At 43.9% G+C, this 25,023-nt stretch overlaps 1 protein-coding gene across 4 annotated transcripts in view; it reads left to right on the top strand.

The window, feature by feature from the left end:
- The first annotated feature begins 10,167 nt into the window (after positions 1 to 10,167).
- Positions 10,168 to 25,023, top strand: part of TTC39B (tetratricopeptide repeat domain 39B) — an 81,259-nt gene continuing 66,403 nt past the window's right edge. The window contains exon 1 of one of the 4 annotated variants that reach the window (XM_068927829.1): positions 10,168 to 10,412. In XM_068927829.1, the coding sequence (XP_068783930.1) occupies positions 10,353 to 10,412 (60 nt within the window). In that variant the 5' untranslated portion in view covers positions 10,168 to 10,352. Of the gene's footprint in view, positions 10,413 to 14,352; positions 14,423 to 22,179; positions 22,202 to 24,128; positions 24,148 to 25,023 lie in introns of those variants that run through there. The other 3 variants (XM_068927831.1, XM_068927832.1, XM_068927833.1) reach the window with 3 other exon arrangements.

Raw genomic sequence — 25,023 nt, 5'->3', positions numbered from 1 at the left:
CTGTTAGCTGTTCTCTGATAAGGTACCTGTATACTGTAGCACAAGCAATTCCGTGTAATGTTGAACCTGGCAGGGATGGATCAGGTGACCTCCTCAGGTCTCTTCAAACCTGAAGTATTCTGTGATTTACCTGAGTGTAATACTATTGTCAAAACTTGTACACTGGTTGTGAAAATGTCCACTTTAAATTGCGTCAACCTAAAAATACCTTGACTCCATGCTGATCAGGAAAGATGTAGTGTGAATGTGTGAGCAGCTGTGGCTGTGTGTCTAGGACTGAAAAAAATTAACTATTCATTCTGAGTGACGCCTTTTTGGGTTATCTCTTAAAGAGGTGATAAGGGGTTACATTAAATAATCCAAATATAGCCTGTAAGATACAGGTGGCACCTGTAGCAACATTGCTAGAAACGAGCACACAAGGAATGTCTGCATATCTACTTTGGTAAGAGTGCTAGAGGCTGACTGAAAACTAAGTGCATTGATTGCACTATGCTTTCACTGAGGACAGCTTATACAACCTGGTTCACGTATGCATAAATATGTCACATGATAACAAAGGTAAACCTTTGTAACAGAGGTAAACTTTGTCCAAAGTGCATTATTGGCCTTTCCCTGGCTTTAGGAAAGAGGCAGGACTTCTCTAAGCAGAGGAACTTTTCTTTTTGATATTGTTCAAGATTCTGTTTATGCTGCAATATCCAGTAACTGTCTGAGCGCAGCTAACAGAAGCAGTGAACAGATGCAGCAGTTTGCGCAGCAGATTGTGCAGAAGGGCACCAGAAGGCGAGAAGGCACCTTTATTTCCAATCTTAGTAATGTGTACTTCCTCAGGTATGGTCATGACACGCCACGGAGCACATTCCCAAGTAGCTGTTGGAGGTGCTGCATCAGCTGCGTCCGAAGCTTTGACCCAGACAGACCCTCTGACAGCAGATGCAGCTCTACAAGTGTCAGGCTGCCGGGAGTGCCTGGGGCCTCTCCATGACACCCAGGCTGACAGTCAGCTCTCCTGCAGAAGGTGTGCTGTTGTTCATGAGGTGCGTGGTCAGGTGAAGGAGTTATGAGAGGAAGGCAGTAGGCTGCATAGCATCCCAGAAGATGAGCAAGAGATGGAGAGGCTATTCTTGGAGAGGACGCAGCTCCAGGAGTTCCCACCCCCCACTGCAGTGGAGTTGCAGGAGGGCTCTGTACTGTGTGAATTGGTGCATCATAACACTGTAGAAGAAGGCTGGAAACTGGTCACTTCTCATAGGAGGAGAAAGGCTCTTGCTCCTTCTGAAGACTTGCATCTGAGGAACAGGTTTAGTTTCTTCCAGGCGGAGGAGGAGCTGGGCATGGCCTAAAGGGAAGCAACTGGCCCAACAGACGCTGTGCTGTGTGGGAACACTCGGAAGAAGTGGTGAGTGATTGTTGTGGGTGACTCCCTGCTCCTGGGGACAGAGGCACCTCTCCGCTGACCTGACCTCTTGTCTAGAGAGGTTTGTTACCTGCCAGGGGCTCGAATATGAGACGTCATGGAAAGACTGCCAAGACTTGTCCATGTGTGGGACTATTACCCTCTGCTGCTCTTCCATGCAGGCATTAATGATACTGAGGGCAAACTGGATACCATCGGACAGGATTTCAGAGCTCTAGGGATGGTGGTCAAGGGTCTGGGAGCACAGGTCATTTTCTCCTCAGTCCTGCCTGTGGAGGAGAAGGATGGGAGAAGGAGTAGACGGGTTTTTCCAAGTTAACAACTGGCTGTGCCTCTGGTGTTGGCAACAGGGTTTTGATTTCTATGACCATGGGACTCTGTTTGAAGATTGACAACTGATGGGGAGAGATAGGATCCACCTCACTAAGTGGGGCATGCGTGTCTTTGCCAACAGGTTGGCCAGCCTGGTAAGGAGGGCTTTAAACTAGGAAAGATGGGAGAAGGGAAAAGGTATAGAGACAGGGTAGTAACCAAAACGCCACTTAAGTCAGGATGCCTCCAGCGGGTGCATGCAGCCAGGGAAGTGCACACGGGACATGACTATGGAGGATCCTCTTGCACCCCTCCTGGGAAACCTGCACGCTCGATGACCTCTCTGAAATGCCTGTACACCAACACACACAGCATGGGGAATAAACAAGAAGAATCAGAGATCTGTGTGCGGTCGCAGGGCCATGATCTCATTGCAGTGACAGAAACATAGTGGCATAGCTCGCATCACTGGAACGCCGGCATGGATGGCTACGTGTTTTTTTTAGGAAAGACGGGCCAGGAAGGCACGGTGCTGCAGTTGCTCTTTACATGAGGGAGCAACTAGAATGTATGGAGCTCTGCCTAGGGGTGGATGAAAAGCAAGCTGAGAGCTTGTGGGTAAGGGTTACAGGGCAGGCTAAGACTGTTGTGGGGGTTTACTACAGGCCACCTGATGAGGAAGAGGACGTCGATGAGGCCTTCTACAGACAGCTGGAAGTAGCCTCACGATCACAGCCCCTGGTTCTCATGGGTGACTTCAGCCACCTTGACATCTGTTGGGAAGACAGCTCAGCTAGGCACAGACAGTCGAGGAGGTTCCTGCAGAGCACTGAGGAGAACTTTTTGACACAGGTGGTGGAGACGCCAACAAGGAGAGGCGTGCTGCTGGACCTTGTACTAACCAACAAAGAAGGCCTGGCTGGAGATGTGAAGGCTGCGGGCAGCCTTGGCTGCAGTGACCATGAGATGGTGGAGTTCAGGCTCCTGCGAGGAGGAAGCAGGGCAATAAGTAGGATCGCAACCCTGCACTTCAGGGGAGCAAACTTTGGCCTCCTCAGGGACCTACTTGGAGGAATCCCACGGGTTACGGCCCTAGAAGGAAGAGGGGTCCAGGAGAGCTGGTTAATATTCAAGCATCACTTCCTCCAGGCTCGAGATCGGTGCGTCCCTCTGAGTAACAAGTCCAGCAAAGTGGGCAAGAGACCGGCATGGATGAGCAAGGAACTCCTGACAGAAGAAGCCTACAGAATGTGGGAAAGGGGACGGGCCACTTGGGAGGAATATAGGAACACTGTCAAGAGTATGCAGGGATGCGACAAGGAAGGCTAAGGCCCGTTTGGAATTAAACCTGGCAAGGGATGTCAAGGACAACAAGAAGGCCTTCTTCAAATACATCAAGAGCAAAAGGAAGACTAGGGAACGCGTGGGCCCGCTGCTGAATGGGGCGGGCGCCCTGGTGACGAAGGATACAGACAAGGCAGAGTTTCTGAACGCCTTCTTTGCTTCGGTCTTTACTGCTAAGGCCAGCCCTCAGGAATTCCTGACCCTGGAGGCAAGAGAGAGAGTCTGGAGAAAGGAAGACTCTCCCTTGGTCAAGGCGGATCAGGTTAGAGATCATTTGGGCAAACTTGACACCCACAAATCCATGGGCCCTGATGGGATGCACCCCGAGTGCTGCGGAAGCTGGCGGATGTTATTGCTAGGCCACTCCCCATCATCTTTGAAAGGTCAAGGAGAACAGGAGAGGTGCCTGAGGACTGGAAGAAAGCCAATGTCACCCCAGTCTTCCAAAAGGGCAAGAAGGAGGACACGGAGAACTCCAGGCCTGTCAGCCTCACCTCCATCCCGGGAAAGGTGATGGAACAGCTCATGCTGGAGGTCATCCACTAAGCACGTGGAGGACAAGAAGGTGACCAGGAGTAGCCAGCACGGATTCACCAAGGGGTGAAATCATGCTTGACCAATGTGATAGCCTTCTGTGATGGAATGACTGGCTGGGTCAATGAGGGCAGAGCAGCGGATGCTGTCTCCCTGGACTTCAGCAAGGCTTTGGACCTTGTCTCCCAGCACATCCTCCTAGGTAAACTCAGGAAGCGGGGGTTGGCTGAGTGGAGAGTGAGGTGGATTGAGAACTGGCTGGATGGCCGAGCTCAGAGGGTTGTGGTCAGTGGTGCAGCTGGAGGCCTGTATGTAGCTAGCGGTGTCCCCCAAGGGTCAGTCCTGGGCCCAGTCTTGTTCAACTTATTCATCAGTGCCCTGGAGGAAGGCACAGAGTGCACCCTCAGCATCAGTTTGCTGATGATACAAAACTGGGGGGAGTGGCTGACACACCAGGGGGCCGTGCTGCCATTCAGAGGGATCTCGACAAGCTGGAGAGATGAGCGGAGAGGTACCTCATGAAATGCAACAAAGGCAAGTGCAGGCTCCTGCCCCTGGGGAGGAATAACCCCCTGCACCAGTGCAGGTTGGGGGCTGACCTGCTGGAAAGCAGCTCTGCAGAGAAGGACCTGGGAGTCGTGGTGGAGAACAAGTTGAGCATGAGCCAGCAACGTGCCCTTGTGGCCAAGAAGGCCAAGGGGATCCTGGGGTGCATTAGGAGGAGTGTTGCCAACAGGTGGAGGGACCCCCTCCTCCACCATCCTCTCCCTCTCCTCATCCCTGGGGAGGCCTCACCTGGAGTCCTGTGTCCCGTGCTGGGCTCCCCAGGACAAGAGGGGCATGGCGCTACTGGGGAGAGTCCAGCGGAGGGCTACAAAGATGCTGAGGGGACTGGAGCATCTCTCCTCTGAAGAAAGGCTGCGAGAGCTGGGCCTGTTCAGCCTGGAGAAGAGAAGACTGAGAGGGGATCTCATCAACGTGTACAAGTATCTGAAGGGGGAGTGTCAAGAGGATGGGGCCAGTCTCTTCTCCGTGGTGCCCAGCGACAGGACAGGAGGCAACGGGCAGAAACTGAACCACAGGCAGTTTCTGTCTGAACCTGAGGAAAAACTTCTTTGCTGTGAGGGAGACAGAGCGCTGGGAGAGGTTGCCCAGAGAAGTTGTGGAGTCTCCTTCGCTGGAGATATTCAGAACCTGCCTGGACGTGATCCTGGGAAATAAGCTCTAGAGGACCCTGCCTGAGCAGGGGGGTTGGACTAGATGATCTCCAGAGGCCCCTTCCAACCTCAGCCATTCTGTGATTCTATGATCAACCCTCTTCTAATCTTGGGCGTGTGAACTTAGCAGGTCTTTTTTTCTTTTAGCCATTATAATATTTACCATATACAGGTACAGTGAATGAGGGGGAATGAAGCTATCTCACCTGAAAGAAATGGTGAATCTACTTCAACCTCCATTTTTAAATAGAAAAAAATAATGTGGCAGTCTGAAACAAGGAACTGTGGCTGTTATTTAAAAGCTCCTAACAGAAGAGGAAAATCTATGTATTTCAGTGAAATACTGCATCAGTAGATTTGTCAAGAAATAATACCAAGATTCTTAGCTTCTGGAGATGGTTCTTGACAGGTTTAATAAAAGGGATTGAGATGAAGTAGTGTATTGAGGGTAGAAAACAATTACTCTTATGCATAACAGGCCTACACTTCAAGCTTTATTTGGGGTCTACATCTCTATCCTCTACGACATAGTAATGCCTCAGTGCCAAGAGCTGTCTTGGAGATGCAGCTTATCTTTTATATGCAAAAGTGTATTTTGATTCAGTTCCTTATGCCATTCTTTTGGGGCCTAAGGCCAGAGAACGTATTTTGGTGCACCTACTGTACACCTTGCTAAACTCTCCTCATGGGTGTGGGAAAACAGGTGCTGGGACTGAAAGTTAATATTCCTTCTGCAGACTAAAGTAAAATCTGAAACCTGTTGTTTCAGGGCTGACTACTGGCAGGCAGTTGGTGGAAGGCCAAGAAAATAATCTGATAATCTTAGCCTTCCAGTCCTACAACTAAATGCACCCACCAATGCACTCTCATGTGTTTTAACTCTGAAGGGGTTACTGGTGTTGCTGTAGTAATCTCTGAATTAGCCGCACACTAGCTCAGCTTGTGGGAAGTCACAGTATTTTGATACTAGTCCCTGTCAGGAAGAGATGTTGCTTCATCTTAGTTTGCGTATCTAGAGCTGGCTAATAAAAAAAAAAAAAAAAAAGACTTGCCTAGTGGTTATAGTATGGCTGATATAGTTCATAAGGAAATACACTTACCCATTTTTCTGTCTTGGCTGTCCCATTTTGCTTTTGCTGTAGATGTTTATCAAATAGTATCTCTCCTAAGTTACCGGAAATATTTATTTGCTTAGCTGGCTTCTAACTCAGTGCATCAGTCAAGATAAAGAGACCAAACTTTCTCAATGTTAGCAAACTTGGTGATTCTTATTCTTGTCAGCAAGTCTTGCACAGGAGTTCTTTGTGGGTAGATTCATGTGCTGCTTGTGCTGTTCAGAGTACTCATAACTTTAATAGGTAGGTTATTAAATACTTCCTGAACTAGGTGGGGCTTGGTTTCTGCTTACTTGCCATACTGGGAAACTGCTAAGAAGTATTTAATGATTGGTAGCTACAGTCCTTCTACTTGGGGGAGTCTGAGACAGTCTAATCCAACTGGAAAATTGCTGCAGGAGTACTACGGCAACGTCCTTGGCTTGTTTCATAACAGTCTTATTGTCAAGCATAGTCCTCTAGAGAACTAGATCAATATCAAGTGTTTATACTGAAGTTGTTTTTATTCTTCTATACTCATCATTTGATCAGGAGGGGGAGAATGGGGCTTTTCAGCATTGTCAGATCTTTGTATTTGATGGAGGAAGCTTAAAAAAATCTTTCTTCCTCGTTATCCTTTGAATTCTTATAATGAAGCAAATACCCAGTGAATAACTGAACTGAAAAAGGAAACAGTAGCAGAGCTCTCAAATGTCCAGGTAGTGTTAATATAGTGAGATGCAGGTGCTGGTTCTGAAGATAGGGGAATATATAAGCAGGCTTGTATTAGGTGCGAATTCTATACAGCTATGCCAACCAGAGGGGAAGGGTCTCTCAAGGGCTCTGCTGTCAGATCTGAGCAAAATCCTTTTAACAGATCCACTGGAGTGCCCTCCGAAAGATTAGCAATCAGCTCATAATCTTCCTAAATCTTACTTTAAAGATATCTACGTTCAAATGAATGGAAACAGGAGCTGGCCAAGAATTGCAGCAGGCTTCTCTTAGAGGATTAAGACCTGTTAATTCTTGTCCATATTGCTTTAGAAGTGTTTTTTCACAAATGGAAAACTCTCAGAAGAAGAGAAATTTGCAAGGCATTTCTCTGATGCTTAAATTTCATGGGAGAAGTGGAAGAATCCTAAGCGATTAAAGTCAGTTGGAGAGCTTTGAGATGCCCTTAGTCTTTCAGACCTGATATAACTACACTGACTTAAGTGGAAGTAATCCCTATGACAGCCCCTCAAAGTCCAAGCAAAATTTGGTCACGGCTCTGTCATTCAAAGGGCCTATATTCAGACTTCTGTAGTACTTTTCCTGTCTCAGCTGCGTGGATCAGGAATTATACAGTTGAGGTATCTCTACTCTGATTATTTTAGTGTGTATCTTTCTTCTGACCAGAGAATGATCACTCATATATACAGCCTTAATTTTTCTACAAGAGCGTAACTGAACTGAATGACTGGGTGGGGAGGAAAGAGAATGCAATAATATAACTGAAACCAATCAAGAGCTAATCATAACTAAATTGTATTGACCTAAACCTTGGCCTTGAACTGCTAAGCATGTGATCCCAACCTCTGACTCAACTGCAGTTATGTCTCCCACACAGTAACTACTAGTGAGTACCAACACGTTGGTGTGATTTCCCCAGCCTAACTCTAGAAGCAATGGTGCTACAGTCCCTTAGCTGTTTCTGCAAGAAGGTAAGGGGTCGAGCTGAGTTTTTCCTTTGTGTAGCTAGAAGTGGCATAACTGCTTGGGTGAGTGGGTCCTACAAAATGCTATAGGTGGTTCCCATCTGCAAGGACCATGTTTCCGGAATTTGGACACCTTACGTATTACACCTATCTAACCCATATACCATGGCACACAGTAGAACACATCTGTCGTAGAATAATACTGGCTTAAAAACCATTTTTGAAATGGAGGTAGAGTGCTACTTTAAGCAAAAGCACATCTCAGAGGGATTGCCTTTGGAGCTCAAGAATGGAAAGGAAGTCATGCCTGTCTTCACCAGAGGATAAGAATGTGTATAATTCTAGTGAACAGTACACAAATTATAGTGTAATTAACACGAATTTTAACTGGAGCTGTGTGGGCAGTATTAGCACACATGACTGAGACTATTCCCTTAGTCAAATAGACGGCATGCATGGGCCTGTCGATTTCAGATCTGTCCCAGAGAAGTACATTAACAAATCTTAAATACTTCCCAACAGATTGCCAGTGAAGAAACTGACTCTACTGTAACATGAGTGTGGAAGAACAGCAAGTCTGCTACACCTTTCCTGAGAAAATTGCAGTCTTGCAGTATAGATAAGCACATTCAAGTTATGTTCCCTTCCCCCCTTTACTTATTCAGGCTGGATAAAAATAGCAGGGGAGCGATGGCAGTATAGTCCGGAACAAATTCGTAGCCTCTAGGAACATCTAAGTTGCTAGCCTACACTGAAAGCCTGTGCTTCTGTCTCTTCTTGGACTAAAAGACGTTGCTTATCTCTAGGCTGTAACCCTAAATCTTGCAGAAAGCTCTTAGACTGTATCTTCCTCCTGGTTAGCTGAATGTGTTCAGTTCCCTTTCTCTCCCCTAAAAAAAAAAGAAAAAAATCTGGAAAATCCAGGCCTATGTCATCTGTCGCTAGTTCTAATCAAAGGTAATACATCAAAACTATGTATTTCTTAACACGGGCTGTGACAGAAAAGTAACTTGTAGGCAGTGGAGGTGGGCATCATGCTGTCTGCTGATGATTCGTAGAACTTGACCTCAGCAGGCAGAATATGGAAAAGTGTAAAGTGCTAGTGGTAGATTTTCAGAGAAGAGCACTACGATACTCTGCTGAACTACCTCAATCCTTCAGGATAAGGCAGAGATAGGAATGGTAGCACTACTTCTCTTAGCTGACTGTTTTGCAAGCTTATTTCTCAAATGCAAGACAGCATGGTGATGAAACACCTCTTCTGTAGTTCAGGGTCATGGAGCGGTGGAGGATCGCAGATGTAAGTTTCTACAGGGCTTCAGGCAGTGGCTGCTTGGAGTGGACCGACAATGGACTCATCTGGAGGTCTGCCTGAGGAAAAAGGTGCCACTTCCACAGCTGATCCTAGTGCTGACTACAGGAGTGCACTCGGAAAAGGTCCAAAGCAAATAACGAAGCACAACTCCGACTTTCCTTCCTCTGCAGTCATGAAAAGATGTACCGGGTGGCTCAATAGCAACAACGCTTAGGCCACTTCAAAAAAACCTGCATCTTGCAGGGCCCCACAGCAAGTTGCAGGGTAGGTCTTCAGCACAGCGACAAACACTGATCCAGCAGTACTGGTTCATGGGTGCTAAGTTCAATTGGGATAATCGGTGTCCCAGTAGGGACAAAGGCATTTGGACCACAGGAACTAGTGCCATTTGGTTAGCTCCATTAACCAACCGCGAGAACTCAGCCGAATTACCCTGCAGCGCCGGTCTGCCGAGCTCTGAGCGGCTACTGCCGAGCAGAGCTGTGAGCTGCCCGTTTTGGCCAGATACACAGTGAGAAAAAAGTACGCCCTCCTAGAAGAAACGGGTCCTGGTATGACTTTGTGGCAACGCGTCACTGCCTGGAAATGAGGCAACGTTTCCTGCAAGCAACCAGGCGGTGGGGTGCAGCCGGCAGCCCCGACCTGCGGCACGCGGGACCGAACCGCGGCGCACCAGGCCGGGCGGCCATCCGCCGGGCCGCGCGGGACCCTCGCGCCGCCCGCCGCCCGGCTTTGACACCTGTCACGTTACGCCCAGGGCAATCGTTGATGTTTAGCCGGGGCTGGTATTTCTGGGTCTGTCGGCGCCGCGGCGCGGCCCTCGCGGTCCAGCTCGGGGCTGGCGAGCCCGGGCCGCGCTCCCGGCGCCACGGAGCGCCGAGGGGCTGCTGAGGGGCGGGCGGCCGGGCCTGAGGGCAGCCCGCGCTGGCCCCCAGCCCAGGCCACGGCCGCAGGAGCAAGGCCGCCTTTCGGGACACTCGCCTTCTCTTATAAAACTCACCCCCGCAACGCCAGCCCGCGCAACCCACCCTCCTCCCCCCCCACCCCCACTTTCCGGGCGTCGAGGGCGGCCGCGCCCCGCGCGGGGCCGTGACGGCGCGGGGGGAGGGGCGGGCAGCGCGGCGGCAGCCCGGGCGCCGCGAGGAAGCGCGGGCGCGACCGGCTGCGGCGGCGGCGGCGGCGGGAGGGGGCGGGGCCTGCCATGCAAATGAGGGGGCGCGGCCTCGGGAGTCGTGCGGCGGCCCCGGGTGGGCCGGCGGCGAGGAGAAGTGCTGCGCGCTGCGCGAGGCGGGAGGACGGACGGACAGACGGACGGACAGACGGGCCGTTGGGGCGGGGCGGGGCGGGGCGGGGTAGGGCAGCGGTGGTGGACTCAGTCATCCCGGCCCGGTCCGACCCGGCGGCGAGCGGAGCGGGAACATGGCGAGCGTAGGAAACGGCACGGAGGGGAGCAGCAGCGGCGGCGGCGGCGAGGAGGAGGTAGCCGGCGGGCGGCGGGCGCGGGGCCGGGCCGGGCCGGGTCGCCCCTACCTGCGCCGCGGGGCCGGGCGGGGGAGCCGGCGGCCGGTCGCCTCGTCCCGCTCCGCCGCGCTCGGCCGGGCGGCGAGCCACTTGCTCCAGGGCCGGGCGGGGCCGCGGCCGTTGGGCCGTTGGCGCGGCCCCCCCCCCTCCCCCCCCCCCGGCTGCGCTTTCCTCCCTTCGCGCTCTCTCTTAATTTTTTTTTTTTTTTTTTGTAATTTTTCGCCCTTCCTGGCGGGTCTCCCTGGCAAGGCAGGTTGCCGCCCGCGGCGGGAGCGCAGCCCGGCGCCTTCCGCGCCGCATCGCGCTTCTCTTACCCGCCAGCGACTGCCCCTGTGGAAGATGTTCCTGCCCTGGCGATAAGTTGTTTCAAAGGAGAAAATTGCTTTCTAGTAGGCCCGGAGCGCATGGGGTCTGCACCGGAAAAATTATGTAGTTTTTGTAGTTGGGAAGTATTACAAGATAGAGTAATAGCTGGTTTAAGACTTATTATAGTCTGCAGATGATCACTTTCCTGTTATCTTGGTTAAAGATCCTTAACCATCCAGATGGAAATCCCCATTTAATGGGGAAACTGAGTACCTTAAAATTGCCATCTGAACTTTCTTTCTCTTTTTCCCTATCAGTCCGGAAAAAACTACTGCAGAAGTGTTGATAGTACGTCTCAGAAAGTTAGTGGTAGTGGAGGGATCTCCTGGACAAGCTTTAGAGAGGTTCCTGCAGAACTGAGGCAGCCTTAAGTGGAGAGGACGTTTAAAAGCAAGTGGCTCGCAGCTGGGAATGTGCATGCATTAATACTGATTTGACTTCTGACTGATGCTCTAATATTGTTTTAGCATTGGTTGCAGTTGGCAACTCGCTCAGAAAGATTCTTAAATCGTGGCTTGGGCGAAGCTTTGCTGAAGAGAACTTATAAGTCTTGTGATTGCGTAATAGCAGTAGAGGGATGCATGTGTTTTTGTTTCTGTGCTTTTTTGTTTTTTTAACTTTGGGGTGCATTTTGAAAACAAGTCAGTGAGCCATCTGTGAGGTAAGGTAGTGTTGCATATGCCACAGCCACTGACAAATGTGAGTGCAGTACTTACTATGTGGTGGGCTTCTGCTGAACACTCATGTTTTGTGTTTGACAGTTGCAGAAGCGGTTCTTGGGACAGAGCACAAAAGGCAGTTTGTTATTCTTGCTCTGAGTTGACAGATGGAGATCTTATGAAAGACTTAAGAATGTGTTAGTCAAATACTACAGGTATTAGTCTGTATTACGAAGCATGCAGTCAAACTTCCTACTTCCTAAGACTATAGTATACAGGCATGTTGTGAAGAGGATGTGAGAGCTCTAAAACATCATTATATACTTGAGTGAATCACTGCAAAATCTTGGAGTGCCAAGCACAGGCAGTGGTCTCTGAGAGGCTTAAAATTTGTTGGCAATATAAGGAGCAGTATCAGTGTCAACAAGTTATTTATCAGCTCTTGGTGCTCCCAAGGTAGGGAGTTAGCAACTTAGCTGTAGCCCAGCTGCCCTGCCTAGACAATAGGGAAGAATATTCTTCACCCAGTTTGCTATTAAGTCTCAGTACTTAATCTCGTAGAGGAAAAGAAGCTGTCATATAAACAAACGGAAAGGAAGACATAAATGCACGTGGAAAACACTTAATTTGAGCTATAGTGTACAAAGATGGCCTCATTTTCTCCAGATGAGCTCCAAAGAGTTCATATTCTTTGCAGAGATTTCTACTTGACTTCCTGGAGTCTGAAACAGTTTTGAGTGGACCATAGTTGGTAAAGGAGTGAACACTTGAATTTCTTTTGGTAAGGTCTACGAGTTAAGAAAGGGAGGGAGGAGGCTGGGGTCATCAGGAGTATCAGGTTGATCTTGGGATAGTTTAGTCACTGCTTCTGTAACAAGTTGTCTAGACCATTGGCTTTCTGTGCCTACAGGTTCACCACAATATATTTCCTAATAAGCTACAGGTGATTTCAGCATTTAAGGCACTTAAAGACACCTAGCCCGTGTCTCAGCCTTTTTAAAAGTGTCGAAGTTGCAGTGGTGTGACTATGGGCAACTTAAGCCGAGGAGCTCTTAGCTTTGTCCGTAAGAGCTGTATGCTTCTAAATAATACTGTTGTTTACCTGGAACATGGCAGATGGGAGAACTATTTATTGCCAGACTTAAGTGTACATGCTTAGTACTATATGAATATAACTTTTTAACATAGTGTTTTGGTTAGTTGGAACTTGCAAATACTTTTGTGCATCTCTGAAGTGGAGTATGTTCAGTTAAACCTTGAAGTTGCTTCCTGCTTAATAGGAGCTTGGCTAGCAAGAAGCCTACTCAAAGCTGAAGTCTGAAATGCAGGTAGCCTCCTTACTGTAGCCCACGATGAGCAAATGTATGGTTTTCTGTTGCCCCTTGTAGTTCAAGGAAACGCCTGATACCATCTTTATATAATTTTTTGCAGACTTATGCCCTGTTGTCCTATCGCTATGGCTTGCCAGTGGGCATAAACAGGAGGTGGTGTAAGGTGTAAATAAATCTCTGCCCTTCCCCTCTCAGATGATACAATTTTAGTAATCTGGGTGGTGGGTTTTTTTGGCAGGGAGGGTGGAGGAGGAAACAACCTAAGCCTAAGAAGCTGTATTGATGAGATAGTGTTGTGTAGGTATGCTTTTCTGGGAAAACAAAGGATTATTCAACTCAGGATTCTCCTAAATTTCTTCCTTGGTGTTCAAGTTTGTGTGATCTTCCTCTATTAGGAAACAGTTCCCTGGATGTTACGTGATCACGGAGTGAAAGCGTACACCAGTGTTGTGTCTAGTTTTGAACTCAGAAGATGTGCCATAAGCACTTAAAATACTGGAGTTCTCTTTCTGAAATAAATATAACATTGATTTTTGCCTACTAAAAGTAGTAGCTCTTCCGTAACTGGATATTAGGATTTTTTGGAACAGGTGGCAAATCTAGGACAGAGAAGTTTAAGGGTAAAATAGCATTCACTGAAGAACAGCCACTACAAAGTCTTCAAGGAAAACTTTAAGCTGTCCCCTACTCCCCCCTCTCCCCCTTTTTCCCCCCCCCCCCCCCCTGTTTACAGATTACTTAAAGTAGTGGGCCAGATCTGCTTCCCATTAAGTTCACTCTGTGCTGCCCTGGTTTTTCAAAGTCTTAAAGCCAGCTTAATTGGTTACTTGGGGATTCCCTATCCATTAAATAAAAAAACACCCTTGGCCTTATGCGGGTGAGGGTTGTGGCCAGACGAAAAGGATCATCATCAAGAAGTATCTAGTTGCTATAAAAATGTCTTGTTTGGTCACAGTCAGCTAGCCTAGGGATTACATCCAGAGCTGAAAGTGATTTGGTGCCCTCCCAGTGGTTGTTAACTCCTGGGCCTATGTTAAGGACAACTTGGTCAGTTCAGCTAATTTGTGCCTTCAGCTTTAAACTAACCTATTAAGGAAAATTGACATAAAGAACATCTGGTGTTACCAGCTGTTGTTTTGTAAGCTCATCTGACAAGACATGGATACTGCATAGGCTGGCTTTAAGACCCTGGACAGTTTATCTTTAGAACAAACATCAAAAAGGAGTGGAAGTCTTCAGTAGTGATATTTAAGTCAAAAACTGTTCAATGCTGCTAGGTACACTGTTCAGGTACTCAAGTTACTTCTTTGTTCATTGCAGCAACAGCTTACTGCACAGATAATCAAAGATTCTACTAGGGTGCTTGCTTTCATCAGTGGCTTAACATAATAATATACTTAATCTAAATTAAAGAATCCTGCAGCCATTCTCTCACTAATGTTTACTCTCTTTACTTCTCACTAGTTCTATCTGATAACTCTGACCTGAAAAAGAATGCCAAGGGGGAAAAACTGTTGTAGCTGCACTGCCCCTAGAGACCTTGAGAACCTGGAACAAGCCACTCTGCACCTCTTTCACCTTAGAAAGTGAAGAATTTGGGAATATGGAGCTGGTAAGGGATACTGAATGCACTTCCTTGCATGAAGGATGATAATATTCAGAAAACATCCTTATCTGATTTGGATGTTTGTGTCCCTTTAAGAACTAGATCCTGCTCAGCTGAAGTACCTACAGTTTGAACTTATTTTGTCAGCCTACTCTAAGCGTTTGTGTTTTGGCACATCTGTCTCATTGGTTTTTCCTGTTCTTGTTCTGGCCTCTCCAAGTTTCACAGCGTATCTGCTTCTAAAATGAGAGGCAGGCTCTTCCAGCAGTGTAGATGAGAAAAGAGTGAAGGGAAAACTAAGCATATATAATAATTTCCTTCTTTAATAATTTAAAATTAGACTATTTACTTCTGAAGAACAGCATTCTTTATTTTAATAAAATGTGTCATGACTTTGACAGAAATTTGTAGCGTAAGCAGCTGTGTCTGTTGGTGGTACTTTTTTCCTAAAGGCCACCTCTTCAAGGTAGGGACACTCTAAGTTTATAGGAAGGTTACTCTTAAGTTTATATTACTGTTCCAAGATGGTTAATTTCTCTTTTTCACATACTTCAATTTCTTAGTTGGCTTCCTGAAGCTTCCTTCCTTCCCCTTTGGATCCCCTTGGTTAACTGGCCAAATTTGAAAGCAAAGTAGATGCAGAACATAAAACTTAAGTTTTTATTAGTTCCTGGAGAGTAGAAGAAACCATGCCTAACATGTTCCCATTGAATTTATTTATTTAACATTACTTTGTCCTTGTTAGAGAGAGGAAAAAGAGATACAGGGGATATAGAAAAAGATGGGGTTGTTGTGGCTGTTGAGTTACCAGTCAGTGCAAACTGCAGTAAAGCCTTATGGTTGACTGGCGTGTGGAACTACTAAAAGTGGTAAAGTTGGCAAGGTGGAGGAAACATGACCAGGCCACATCTGATGGAGTAAATAACTTTCGTGTAAAAACTTCTTTCTTCTGGACTGGTAGTATTAAACTTGAGAAAGCAGACGTGACTGGACACGAAATGATTGAATACTGTGCTTATTTTGAAAGCTGAAGTTGTATTTTTCAGTGAGAACACTAATGAAAATCTGAAAGACTACTGTGATTTGTGGAGCACCAGGTGCCTCTTAAGGAGGCAAAGGTAGCAGATAAACTTCTGGGACAGCAAAGTATCTATGAGGAGAGTTCATTTCAGTCTATCACAATTTGCGTTCTGTTTTCTGATTTTTTTTTTTTTTAAAGTATGTCTTACATCTGTAGACAGGGGAAAGAAGTTAAGCAAAAAGAGTCATTTTTTTCCTTAAGTTATCCTCTCATCCCTGAACTGCTGCTATTTTCTTGTAGAATGCAAAGATCTTTTAATAGAGCCTTTATCTGAAGAGTAGGAGCTGCTGTCCTTAGAGATAGAGCAGGCTTGGTAGTTGTAGCTAAAACCTGCCATCCAGTATATGGAAGGATAGTTCTACTTCATTCATAAACTTAAAAAGGGAGAGATTGCTTACTCTAGCTCCAGTGAATCTTTGTGAGGATTAAAACTTCGTGGAGGCACTGTTAGTTGTACAAATGTATGTTCTTCTGTTATTGTGGTGCGGGTATGGTTGGGTAAACCTCTAGACTTGGTAGACTTACAGGAATTGCTAGAGATCAGCAATATCACTTGGATAAATGTTCTTTTGGGACTTTAAAGAGGTACATGGTGGAAATATCCTACTTGCAGAAGAAATTAAAAGGAAGGAGGAGTTTTCTTGCTTCTTGTCAGACCTTGCCATTTTGGCGCGTGTTACCTAGCAGTATGGACCAGGGAGACTTGCCACAAGAGAAAGTGATAAGCAGATGTTATCTTATCCTGCCTGTCTTGTAAGACTCCTATAGCTTACCTAGCAAAAGGGCTTCACAATAGCAAGGGCAAGATCAAATATATCATATTGCTTTCCTTTCCCTGTAGCACCAGGACAGAAAATTGAGATAAAATCCCAGTAGCTGGGTTCGAGCTGGCAGAAGCAAAGCATAACAGACAACATCTGTTAGGCAATGATTTTTACACACAGTGTATCTTCTGAATTGTTAGACACGGTCGTAAACTTGAGGGAGCAAAAGTGGTGGAGCACTGCTCTTTTGAAAAGAGAGCAAAATCCTACAGCTTCCGACTTCATCTCTGAGTCAGGTCTCAGAGATGCATAGATGCTGCTGTTGTACTTAAGGTTCTAGTCATAACGAGAATCATCTTAGAATCTTGTGCAGTAGGTGGTCAGATGTCTGAGATGGCCAGAAGCAGGTGAGAATTTGTGTATGCATGCTGAGAACTTTTCTTCCTGCTTCTCTCAAAGCTCTCTCAGGTCCAAAAATGTTCACCTAAGTCAGTAATAAGTAAATATTACAAACCTATGGATTGACTTCCAAATATAAGGTACTTAAGCATTTTTTTGTTGTTGTTATGCACATGAAGATTTGCCTATCATATTATCCTAAAGTAAGTAAGTGTACTCTAATACCTCTAACCTTAGTTGCGTTTATCTTCTGTTATGATGTGGTAAGTGTATCATTTTTTTAAATCTACTTCTCTTATGCATCGCTGTGCAGTATAGTAGTAAATAAACGCTGCATACCTGCATTTACTCTTGGCTAAGCCAATGTTTGTGTGTGTTGCAGTGCTTTGATTCCTTCTCATCCCCAGCAGCCAGCATCATGCACATTGTTGTTCTCTAGAAATCCTCTTTTTGGAGGATGTACGATAGCCTCAAAATAGAGAGAAGGTTTGGAGGAAACCTTGTTTTTTAAGCTTAAGATGGTGGTTTCTATGTGTAGCGCCTGTTGGCAGTACTGACACCTCTCAAAAGAGTGTAATGTTTAGTGAGTAGTAATACCTGGCTATAACTGGTCACAGGTGGCCAGGAGAAAGAAGAAATACTCCTATCAGCTCTAAGCTGAGGGAAATGCAATTATGAAGGTAGAATAGTGGCTTTAGTTTTCCCCAATAAATAATAGGTTAGAAAGAAGCTGTTTTTATCTGGAGTGTCTCCTTAGCTGGCCTGCTGGATAGGGATTCATTGATCAACAAGCTAAACTTGCTGTGTATGGCGCTTTTATTTTTTGTAAGCTTAGTAAGCTTCCAGGGCCAGTACAAGTGACCTTTTCATTTAATATATGAATCTTTCAAAAGAAATTTGAATACTAATTTGCTCTTAAACAGTTACTCTGATATCTGATAAGAAAACATACATTTGCCTCTGAAAATACTGTAGAGAATAAGTTTTGGTGAGGATATGGCACCTCACCATTATTAGATATGGCAAACTTTTACACAGATGTTTAGGATTCTTGTAAATCACCTGGCTAGAAGGTACTGAAGAAACGCTGTGAACAAACTTTTGGGTATTCCACACGCTCATCAAAACTTTCCCATTTTAATTTGGGGAGATGATACTTTGTGCCATGACAAAAATTACAAATGATGACTTTGTAAGGGGTGTGTGTGTGTATGTATATATACACACATACATATATTTGTGTGTGTATGTGTATGAATGTGTCATCAAGCTTGTTTCTTAATTTTTTTTTGAATAAATTTAATTAAAAAAAAAAAAGTTGGGGGGAGCTGTAATGAACATATGGTTTAACTAGGGCCTTCCAGGCAAGAAAAGAATTTGGAAAAGTAATCCCATGAACTACATTGAGGGGAAAGAAATTTTTTGTGTTTTTGTTTTCATTTTTTCCCCCTGAGCTCTTTGCATATAGTTAATTATATCCTTATGCTATATTAATTATCATATCCTCCTTTAAGGGAGGTTTAGGAACTAAACTTCGGAGACAAAGCAGTTTATGCTAAGTGTAAGCGTGTGACTTAGACCAGAAGAAAAACAAACCTGGTCACAGCAAGATTCATTAATTTAAGCATAGTATTAAATGAAATCTAAATCTGTACCTTGTCCAGATGGAGAATCTTAGCATGAAAAACATGTGCAACTTTGGAAAATCCAGTTAAACATACCTGCCTGTGTACTGATAGATGACACCACTGAAGTAGCTGGCTCTGTTAAGCCACATTCTACTGAGCTTAAGCAAAGTCTCTTTAAAACCTTGGGAAAGAGAGATTCAGCAGCAGCTCAGTGTCTGTGTCTTTTAATGTAATTTGGATTAAAGAGCTATATATGGCTATAGCTCCCTCTATCAGTGGAAAATATGGGGTTGCTCATCGTTAGTCCTCTTTAGAAGATGGAGTGGTTAGTTTGACACTTTTGCACCTATTTCTGCTAAATATTGACTATTTTTATTGTGAATTGAAAACATGCTGAGTTCGAAGAACATTACAAGCTGTATAGTTAAGTTTCAGTGGGAACATATTTCTCGGTAAGTGAACACTGAAGACAGGAGTGCCAAGGTCCAAGGCAAAAGAGCATGATGGGCTGCTTTGAAGTCCTCTTTACTTATTTGAATGGTAGAATTTTTATCTTCCTTTTTAACTGATTCAGTAATAAGTTTGAGATGAAAGGGCAAAGGAATTGCAGGTTGTCCCAGCTTTATACTTTTTAATGAATTGGAAACAAAAGTGAACAGTTGTCTCAGTGTCACAGATCCGAGTCCAACTGTGAGGATTTTTTTCTAAGTAATGCCCTGTGCTTTTCTTTCTCTACGTTTTAGAATTTCAAAGTAGAAGAGTTGTTTTAATTTCTAACTACTTTCTATCTCTGCTTTAGCTCTTATTGTGAGTTTGTGCTTATGTGTAGGCAGGAAGCAAGTATGTTCTTCCTGTTTTCTATTAGAAGAGCCTTTTCATAGCCTTTTCTTTCAGTATTTCCCCAGATTCTATAATTGGCTTCTTGCATCTTTTTGTAGCTTCAAGTAGTGATGTGCCAAGAGAAGAGAATGCTCACATGACTAAGAGAATTCTATGTAGGCGATAGTTGTTGGAGAGACTGTATAACTCTGTATCTATATGGTGCTTTGGTTTGGGGTTTTTATATAGAATCAACTATATGATTTAGCTTACAAGCGTTATCGCTGAAGGCAGCTTCCCTGGCATAACTAAAGAGGTGGTTAAAAAGAGCACAGGAACAAGGACGAGAGGTTGGGGATTAGGGAGGAAATTCTCTAAGTATTTTCTCTGAATGATTTAAGAATAGCAACTGTAGGATGTAGTTTAGGGTCAATTTTAGCTGATATCTGTGCAAAACACAGTCCTGTTGGCTAAAGAGAGCTGTGCAGTTTCCTTTAATTCTTACCAATTTTTTCTGTATGTGCATGTCACTCCAGTGGAACAGAGAAGGCGGCTCATTTGGTTTAAAGCTAACTTTTCCAGGGTTGTTATTGCTAGTTTTTATTTTTGTTTTTTAAACTTGAGATCACTTGACTGATGTGACTTGCTTTGCATTTGCAAAAATGCTCTACCATTACAGGAAAGGTGAAGTGGAAGAAAGGGAAGCTGAGGCTGCTTCTTCTGGTAGCGTGTCATGGCACGTGGCTTGCATTGTCAGTTGTCTCTGAAGGATATTCCTCCTGATCTTAATTGAAATCAAACACAAAGTTATACATAGCTTTATTCTCTGCTGTAATGGCAATGGCACAGATATATTATATGATGAAGGTAAACTTAGTTTGAGTTTTGTGATAAATATCCATACAGCTCATACCTCACTGCATCAGCTGGTGTCTTTAGATTATGTGAGTGAGCCCTGAAATTACTGAAGGGGAGTGCTTAGGTTTTAATAGTTGCAGAATTTGGAGTGAGTTCTGTTTTGCTCGGTTTGAATTATCCCCATCTGGTAATTTGTGCTTGATCTGAAGAAATAAACAAACACTCACATATGAGATTTCAGAAAACTTTGCAACCCCCTCCCCTCCCCAAACTAGTGAAAACTCTTGTCTTAGCTATAACAATGGTGGACCTTAGTGAAAACAGATACAGATAGCTGCCGTGGACTTAGATCAGATGTGTTGTAAGTGGTTTTCTGCAAACTTGAGATACCTTTTCTTCCACAGTTAAAAGAAGTACCCTACACCTTGTTTAAGGGTTTTGATTCTTTTGCTTTTATATGGCCAAGTGCTGAAGGGACAGAGAGGTAAGCAGGCGTTCAGTGCTTTAGACCAGACAGTGCAAGTGTGGTGCTGCACAATAGGAAAAGCCCTCAGTCAGTCACTGTAGCTAGTTCACCAGACACTTGCTTGCAGTGTGAACTTGATGTAAAGGAGCCAATAGTTTAATTGCCCACAAGTATGCACTTAGCCTAGAGTAAAATTCAAGATAGTAACACTGAGTGAGAATTATTACCTTCCCAGAAGGAGGGAGTTGTACATAAGTGGTTATCTAGAGGCCCTGACCAATTGTAGTCTCATGCTCGTGGTAAAGAGTTAGTGTCCCGTTGAACAGAAGAAATGACAAATCCGGTAATAACTGAACTTGTATATTCTTTCAGTCCATGTTACTGCACTCTAGATAAGACTTCTGAAGGCTATAAATTGTTACCTATGTGAGTAAGTTTTATGAGTGTGTGCGAGTGGGAAGAACTGCACATCTCCACCTTTCTAACAAGTTTCAGTGCAAAGGAAGTCCTATGGCATATATGGGGAAATGCATGCCTAGATTCAGTGTATCTGTGTAGTTTACATATTCTATGTAGTTTATTCAGTGTCTTTTCAGGATCCAGCAGCTTTTCTCTAATGCATGAGGAAATGTAGTATGGTTGGGGATAGACTGGATAAAGAGCTAAAGTGGAAGGAACCTTCACTGAAAAAGGGAAGTCAAAGCCCCTTGGCACACTAGCAAAACCTGTGGTAGATGCTAATAGGCTAACTCTTTATTTTGTTAGTTTAATGAAATTTTAAGGTGCATGTTACTTGGGATATTTCTGGGGAAGGGTTATTCTCATAATTTAATAGGAGAATGCATTCGGTTTGCACTTGCCTTTTCAAGTAGCCTAGAAAGAACTCTAGCTAACTGCCTAATTAAGTCAAGGTATGATTACTTTGCCTAGTGTAATTTAATATGGCACTAGTTCTGAATGGGAAACTGTACTTTTGTGTTAGGCTATTGTCTGTCTCAAGCTCTGGTGGAAAGATGAGCTCTTCAGAACACATACATAAATCAGCGAACCTCATACCCATAAGGATGTTAAGTTGCTGTGTGTTTAGGAGGATCCGTTTCTACTCTAATGAAAAAATAGATCTTCTGTGTGTTTCTAGGGGAAATGGAAGGTGTGGGCGAGTCTTGTAACACAATAAGTTGTGCTCAGGACAAAAGTCACTACTTCAGTCCTGTTTTACAGAAATCTCTAATTGTAGTTGATGTTGGATTATAAGCTCTGTTTTGTTACTGTGTGCAGTACTGCTGATGAATCAGAAGAGGTCTACAGAGACTTTAAAGTTCTATAATGAGAACAACGTTGTCATAAACAGGGCTGTGGGAATTATTGCTATGCAACAAGACCTTTTCTTGAAGGAAACGAAACAGTTGAGAGAAAACACTTAAATCGCTCACCACTTTAAAATAGAAATTCCTAGTTGTTGGTGGCGCTAAGTATGCAGCGAGTACTATTGCATTATATACAAATGAGTAGACTGCTACATAGTCTAGAGATGTAAACATGAGGAACAGGAAGAGGTTAATACCTGCGACATTTATCTTAATGTCACTTTCATACTTTTTTTGTGTGCTGTTAGTCATGGGAAAAACTAACACTGAATCATCGTTAGTATAAGACAAAAGTGTTTGTTCTCCTGCTTGGGGTCATCTCTGAAGAGTATTCATATCAGCACTTTCAAGGTGGCCTCTCTGTAATGAAACTTACTTAGGATCGTTGATTACCTTGTAATTGGTGAGTGTTCTGGAGCACTGTCAAAATGTATCTCAGGGGAAATGTAATTGATAAGAAGTGATGCTTGTATCTGGATAAGCCTGTAGTAGATGCACGGTGAAGCCTGTTCCATAATTAGAATTTTTCTTGTTAGCTTTAGAAGTCTATGGAAGCTGCATCTTTATTTGAAATTCCTTAATGAAGCTTAGCACAAGGCGATATGCTCTTGCTCTCTTAGCTATTTATATTTTAGCCTTTTCCTTTACTAGGCTCCACTGTATCTACTCCCTTCCTATCCTGAGTCAAGACTGACAGTGAATTTGTAATTGCGATTTGACTTATACTGTGCTTTCCTATTCTATCTATCTGGATAAGTGAGAGGATTTTTTTCACTTTTAAAATTGGTATAGCTGTGTATATTCTATATGTAGTTTCTATTTATTTATTTATTTTTGTCTTCAGCATAGTCCCTTACTTAACGAATAGTCAGGAATGTTATTGGGGAGGAGGAAGAGACTGGAATTGAAATTTTGCCACTTCATACTGTAATCTACCAAGGCTTAATGTTAATAATTATGGAAATAGAAACCTTATCAAAGCTTGGAAACTGTTGTACACTGGCAAGATATCTTTACCTTAGAAAGGCTTGAAATTTAGTAAGTGCATTTAAATCTCTACTACAAATGCCTTTTTGGCATAGTTACAAACAAATGAAAAACAAATAGTGAGAAATCTATTTTATGCCTAGGATTAGCAGAACCAGATGTTAACTCTTATAATGAGAATATATGCTGTTGTTAATAATTGATATGCTTTTCAAACTTCATCTAATGACAAACTGATGGACTGATATTCCTTTTGGTTATATCTTCAGAGATGACTATTTCCCTATATAGTACAGGTAGTAGTACGGGTAGTTGTTGTAGTTCAGATGCCTTACATATTTTTCAGAAGTACTGTTGGTTTGTCATGATATGAAGATAAAACTGTGGTTGCATAAAAATAAATAAGTCAAGTCCTATCCCTGAAACTTCTTCTGGTTGTATTAAATACCAAGGAGCAGTGATAGAACCTGCCTCTAAGATCCTCTGGCAACACCACACCCTTATGCTGCTAAAATCCTCTAGCAACATCACTTCCTTATGCTGATCACATAGTCTTTTTGTCAATGGATTGTAATATAGCTGTAACTTAAAAAGCTGCTCTTTTATTGGTTAGAGTAATTTTTTTAAAAACAATAAAACCAACTGCTTTGTGCATGAGATGAGGGAATCTGTGGACAACTAAGGATGTATTTAAACTAGGTCTTCAGAAATCTCCTTGTATAGCCTGTGAAATTTTGTGACAGATAAGACATCAGTTGTCCTAGAAAAATTCTATTAGAAGAGTTCCAAAGTTTATAGTCATAGCATCAAACATCACATCATCAAAGGATAGTTGATGGTGTTTTACCTAGTGAAACTGATGCCATTTCTTTCAGCTCCTGTACGTTGGAATTAGGAGAAAATGAATGATTAGTTTTTTGTGACGAAGGCCGAATAATTTGTAAAGAGAGGCTCCTCTTCAGGGTACATGTCTAATTGGTTCATGGCTTTCACCAAATCAAATAAGAATTTTTTGAAAGCTTTTTAGAGAGTCTTCCCAATTCTGCACACTTAATGTTGGTTGTATGTATCAAGAAGTGTGTATGTTCTACTTGCTTGGAAGGGGAGAACTATTCTTATTTCTCTTTCTAACCACACAGATTTTGACTAGTCGCTTAAAGAACTCTGAAATGGTCTTGATTTATGGTCTACTTCAGCATTAGATACTTGCACTCAATGTTTTTACCTCTTTCTCAAAGTTCTTCAGTGCCTCTTTTCTTCTAGCAGCATATTTGCACAAATACCTGCTCTTGAGTGCTAGCTGGCTGTGTTTTTTGCTGTCTCTGATGTTGACCAGCTGGGAGTTACAGTTCAGTGTTGCAGGTAATCCCCACCTCCACTAAAAGTTCATGTTTGATTTTTTTTGGGGGGGGACACTTACTTTCTTTTATTCTGACTAAACCTATTCTTGATGTCTAAGCACTTCAGATTTTTGAAAGGTTGATTTAGTAGCGAATACTTCAACTTAATAGGTAACTAGTAATCAAGTACAGCAGGGCAAAAACAGGTGTTGTAGCATTAAAACATGAGACAGTAATGGAAAGTGTATTTTTACTCAACATTAAATAACTGCTTTTGTTACAAGAGTTTACAGGTCATGACAGCAGTATATCTAATGTGGAAGTAGGAAATGGGTAGAGATAATTGTCCATTTTCCCCACCCATCAAAACAGTTTATGCGAAAGTTTATTTTCTCTTCCTTTTCATTCTCTGTTTTTTCAGCTGATGAAGAATCATTTTCAGTCAAGAAACTGAAAATCAAAGAGTGGAATAAATATCCTGCTATGTTGACTGTTGTTGCTTCAAATTGCACCATGCTCTTAGATCATTCTGGTTGTCCTGCTGTAGCGTGGTGCCTAGGGCCGCCTAGATGGAACCTGGCTATTTCTGCCAGAGGGCATCTCCAAGAGGGCATCTGTCTTACTTGCTTATGCACGAGGATTACATCTCTTGAATGGTACTTCTCCATTTCTGTTAGCAGCAAACCACCTTTTGTTCCTTTATGAGCTGAAGTCTCTGTATGAGTTAGACACTTATGGACTGTTAAGCTTGATGAGGAGAAGAATGGGTGAATTTTACTAGCTGTGAAATTTTAACTTTGCGAGTATTGGTGAGACTGGAAATCTTGACTGTAGTCATAGACAGACCTGCTACTTCTAAATTGCTGATGCTTTAGTTCACTGGATACAGGTAAGTTAG

Source organism: Struthio camelus, chromosome Z, assembly GCF_040807025.1.
Source record: "Struthio camelus isolate bStrCam1 chromosome Z, bStrCam1.hap1, whole genome shotgun sequence".
NCBI lineage: Eukaryota > Metazoa > Chordata > Aves > Struthioniformes > Struthionidae > Struthio > Struthio camelus.
This window is presented reverse-complemented; position numbering and strand designations above follow the sequence as displayed.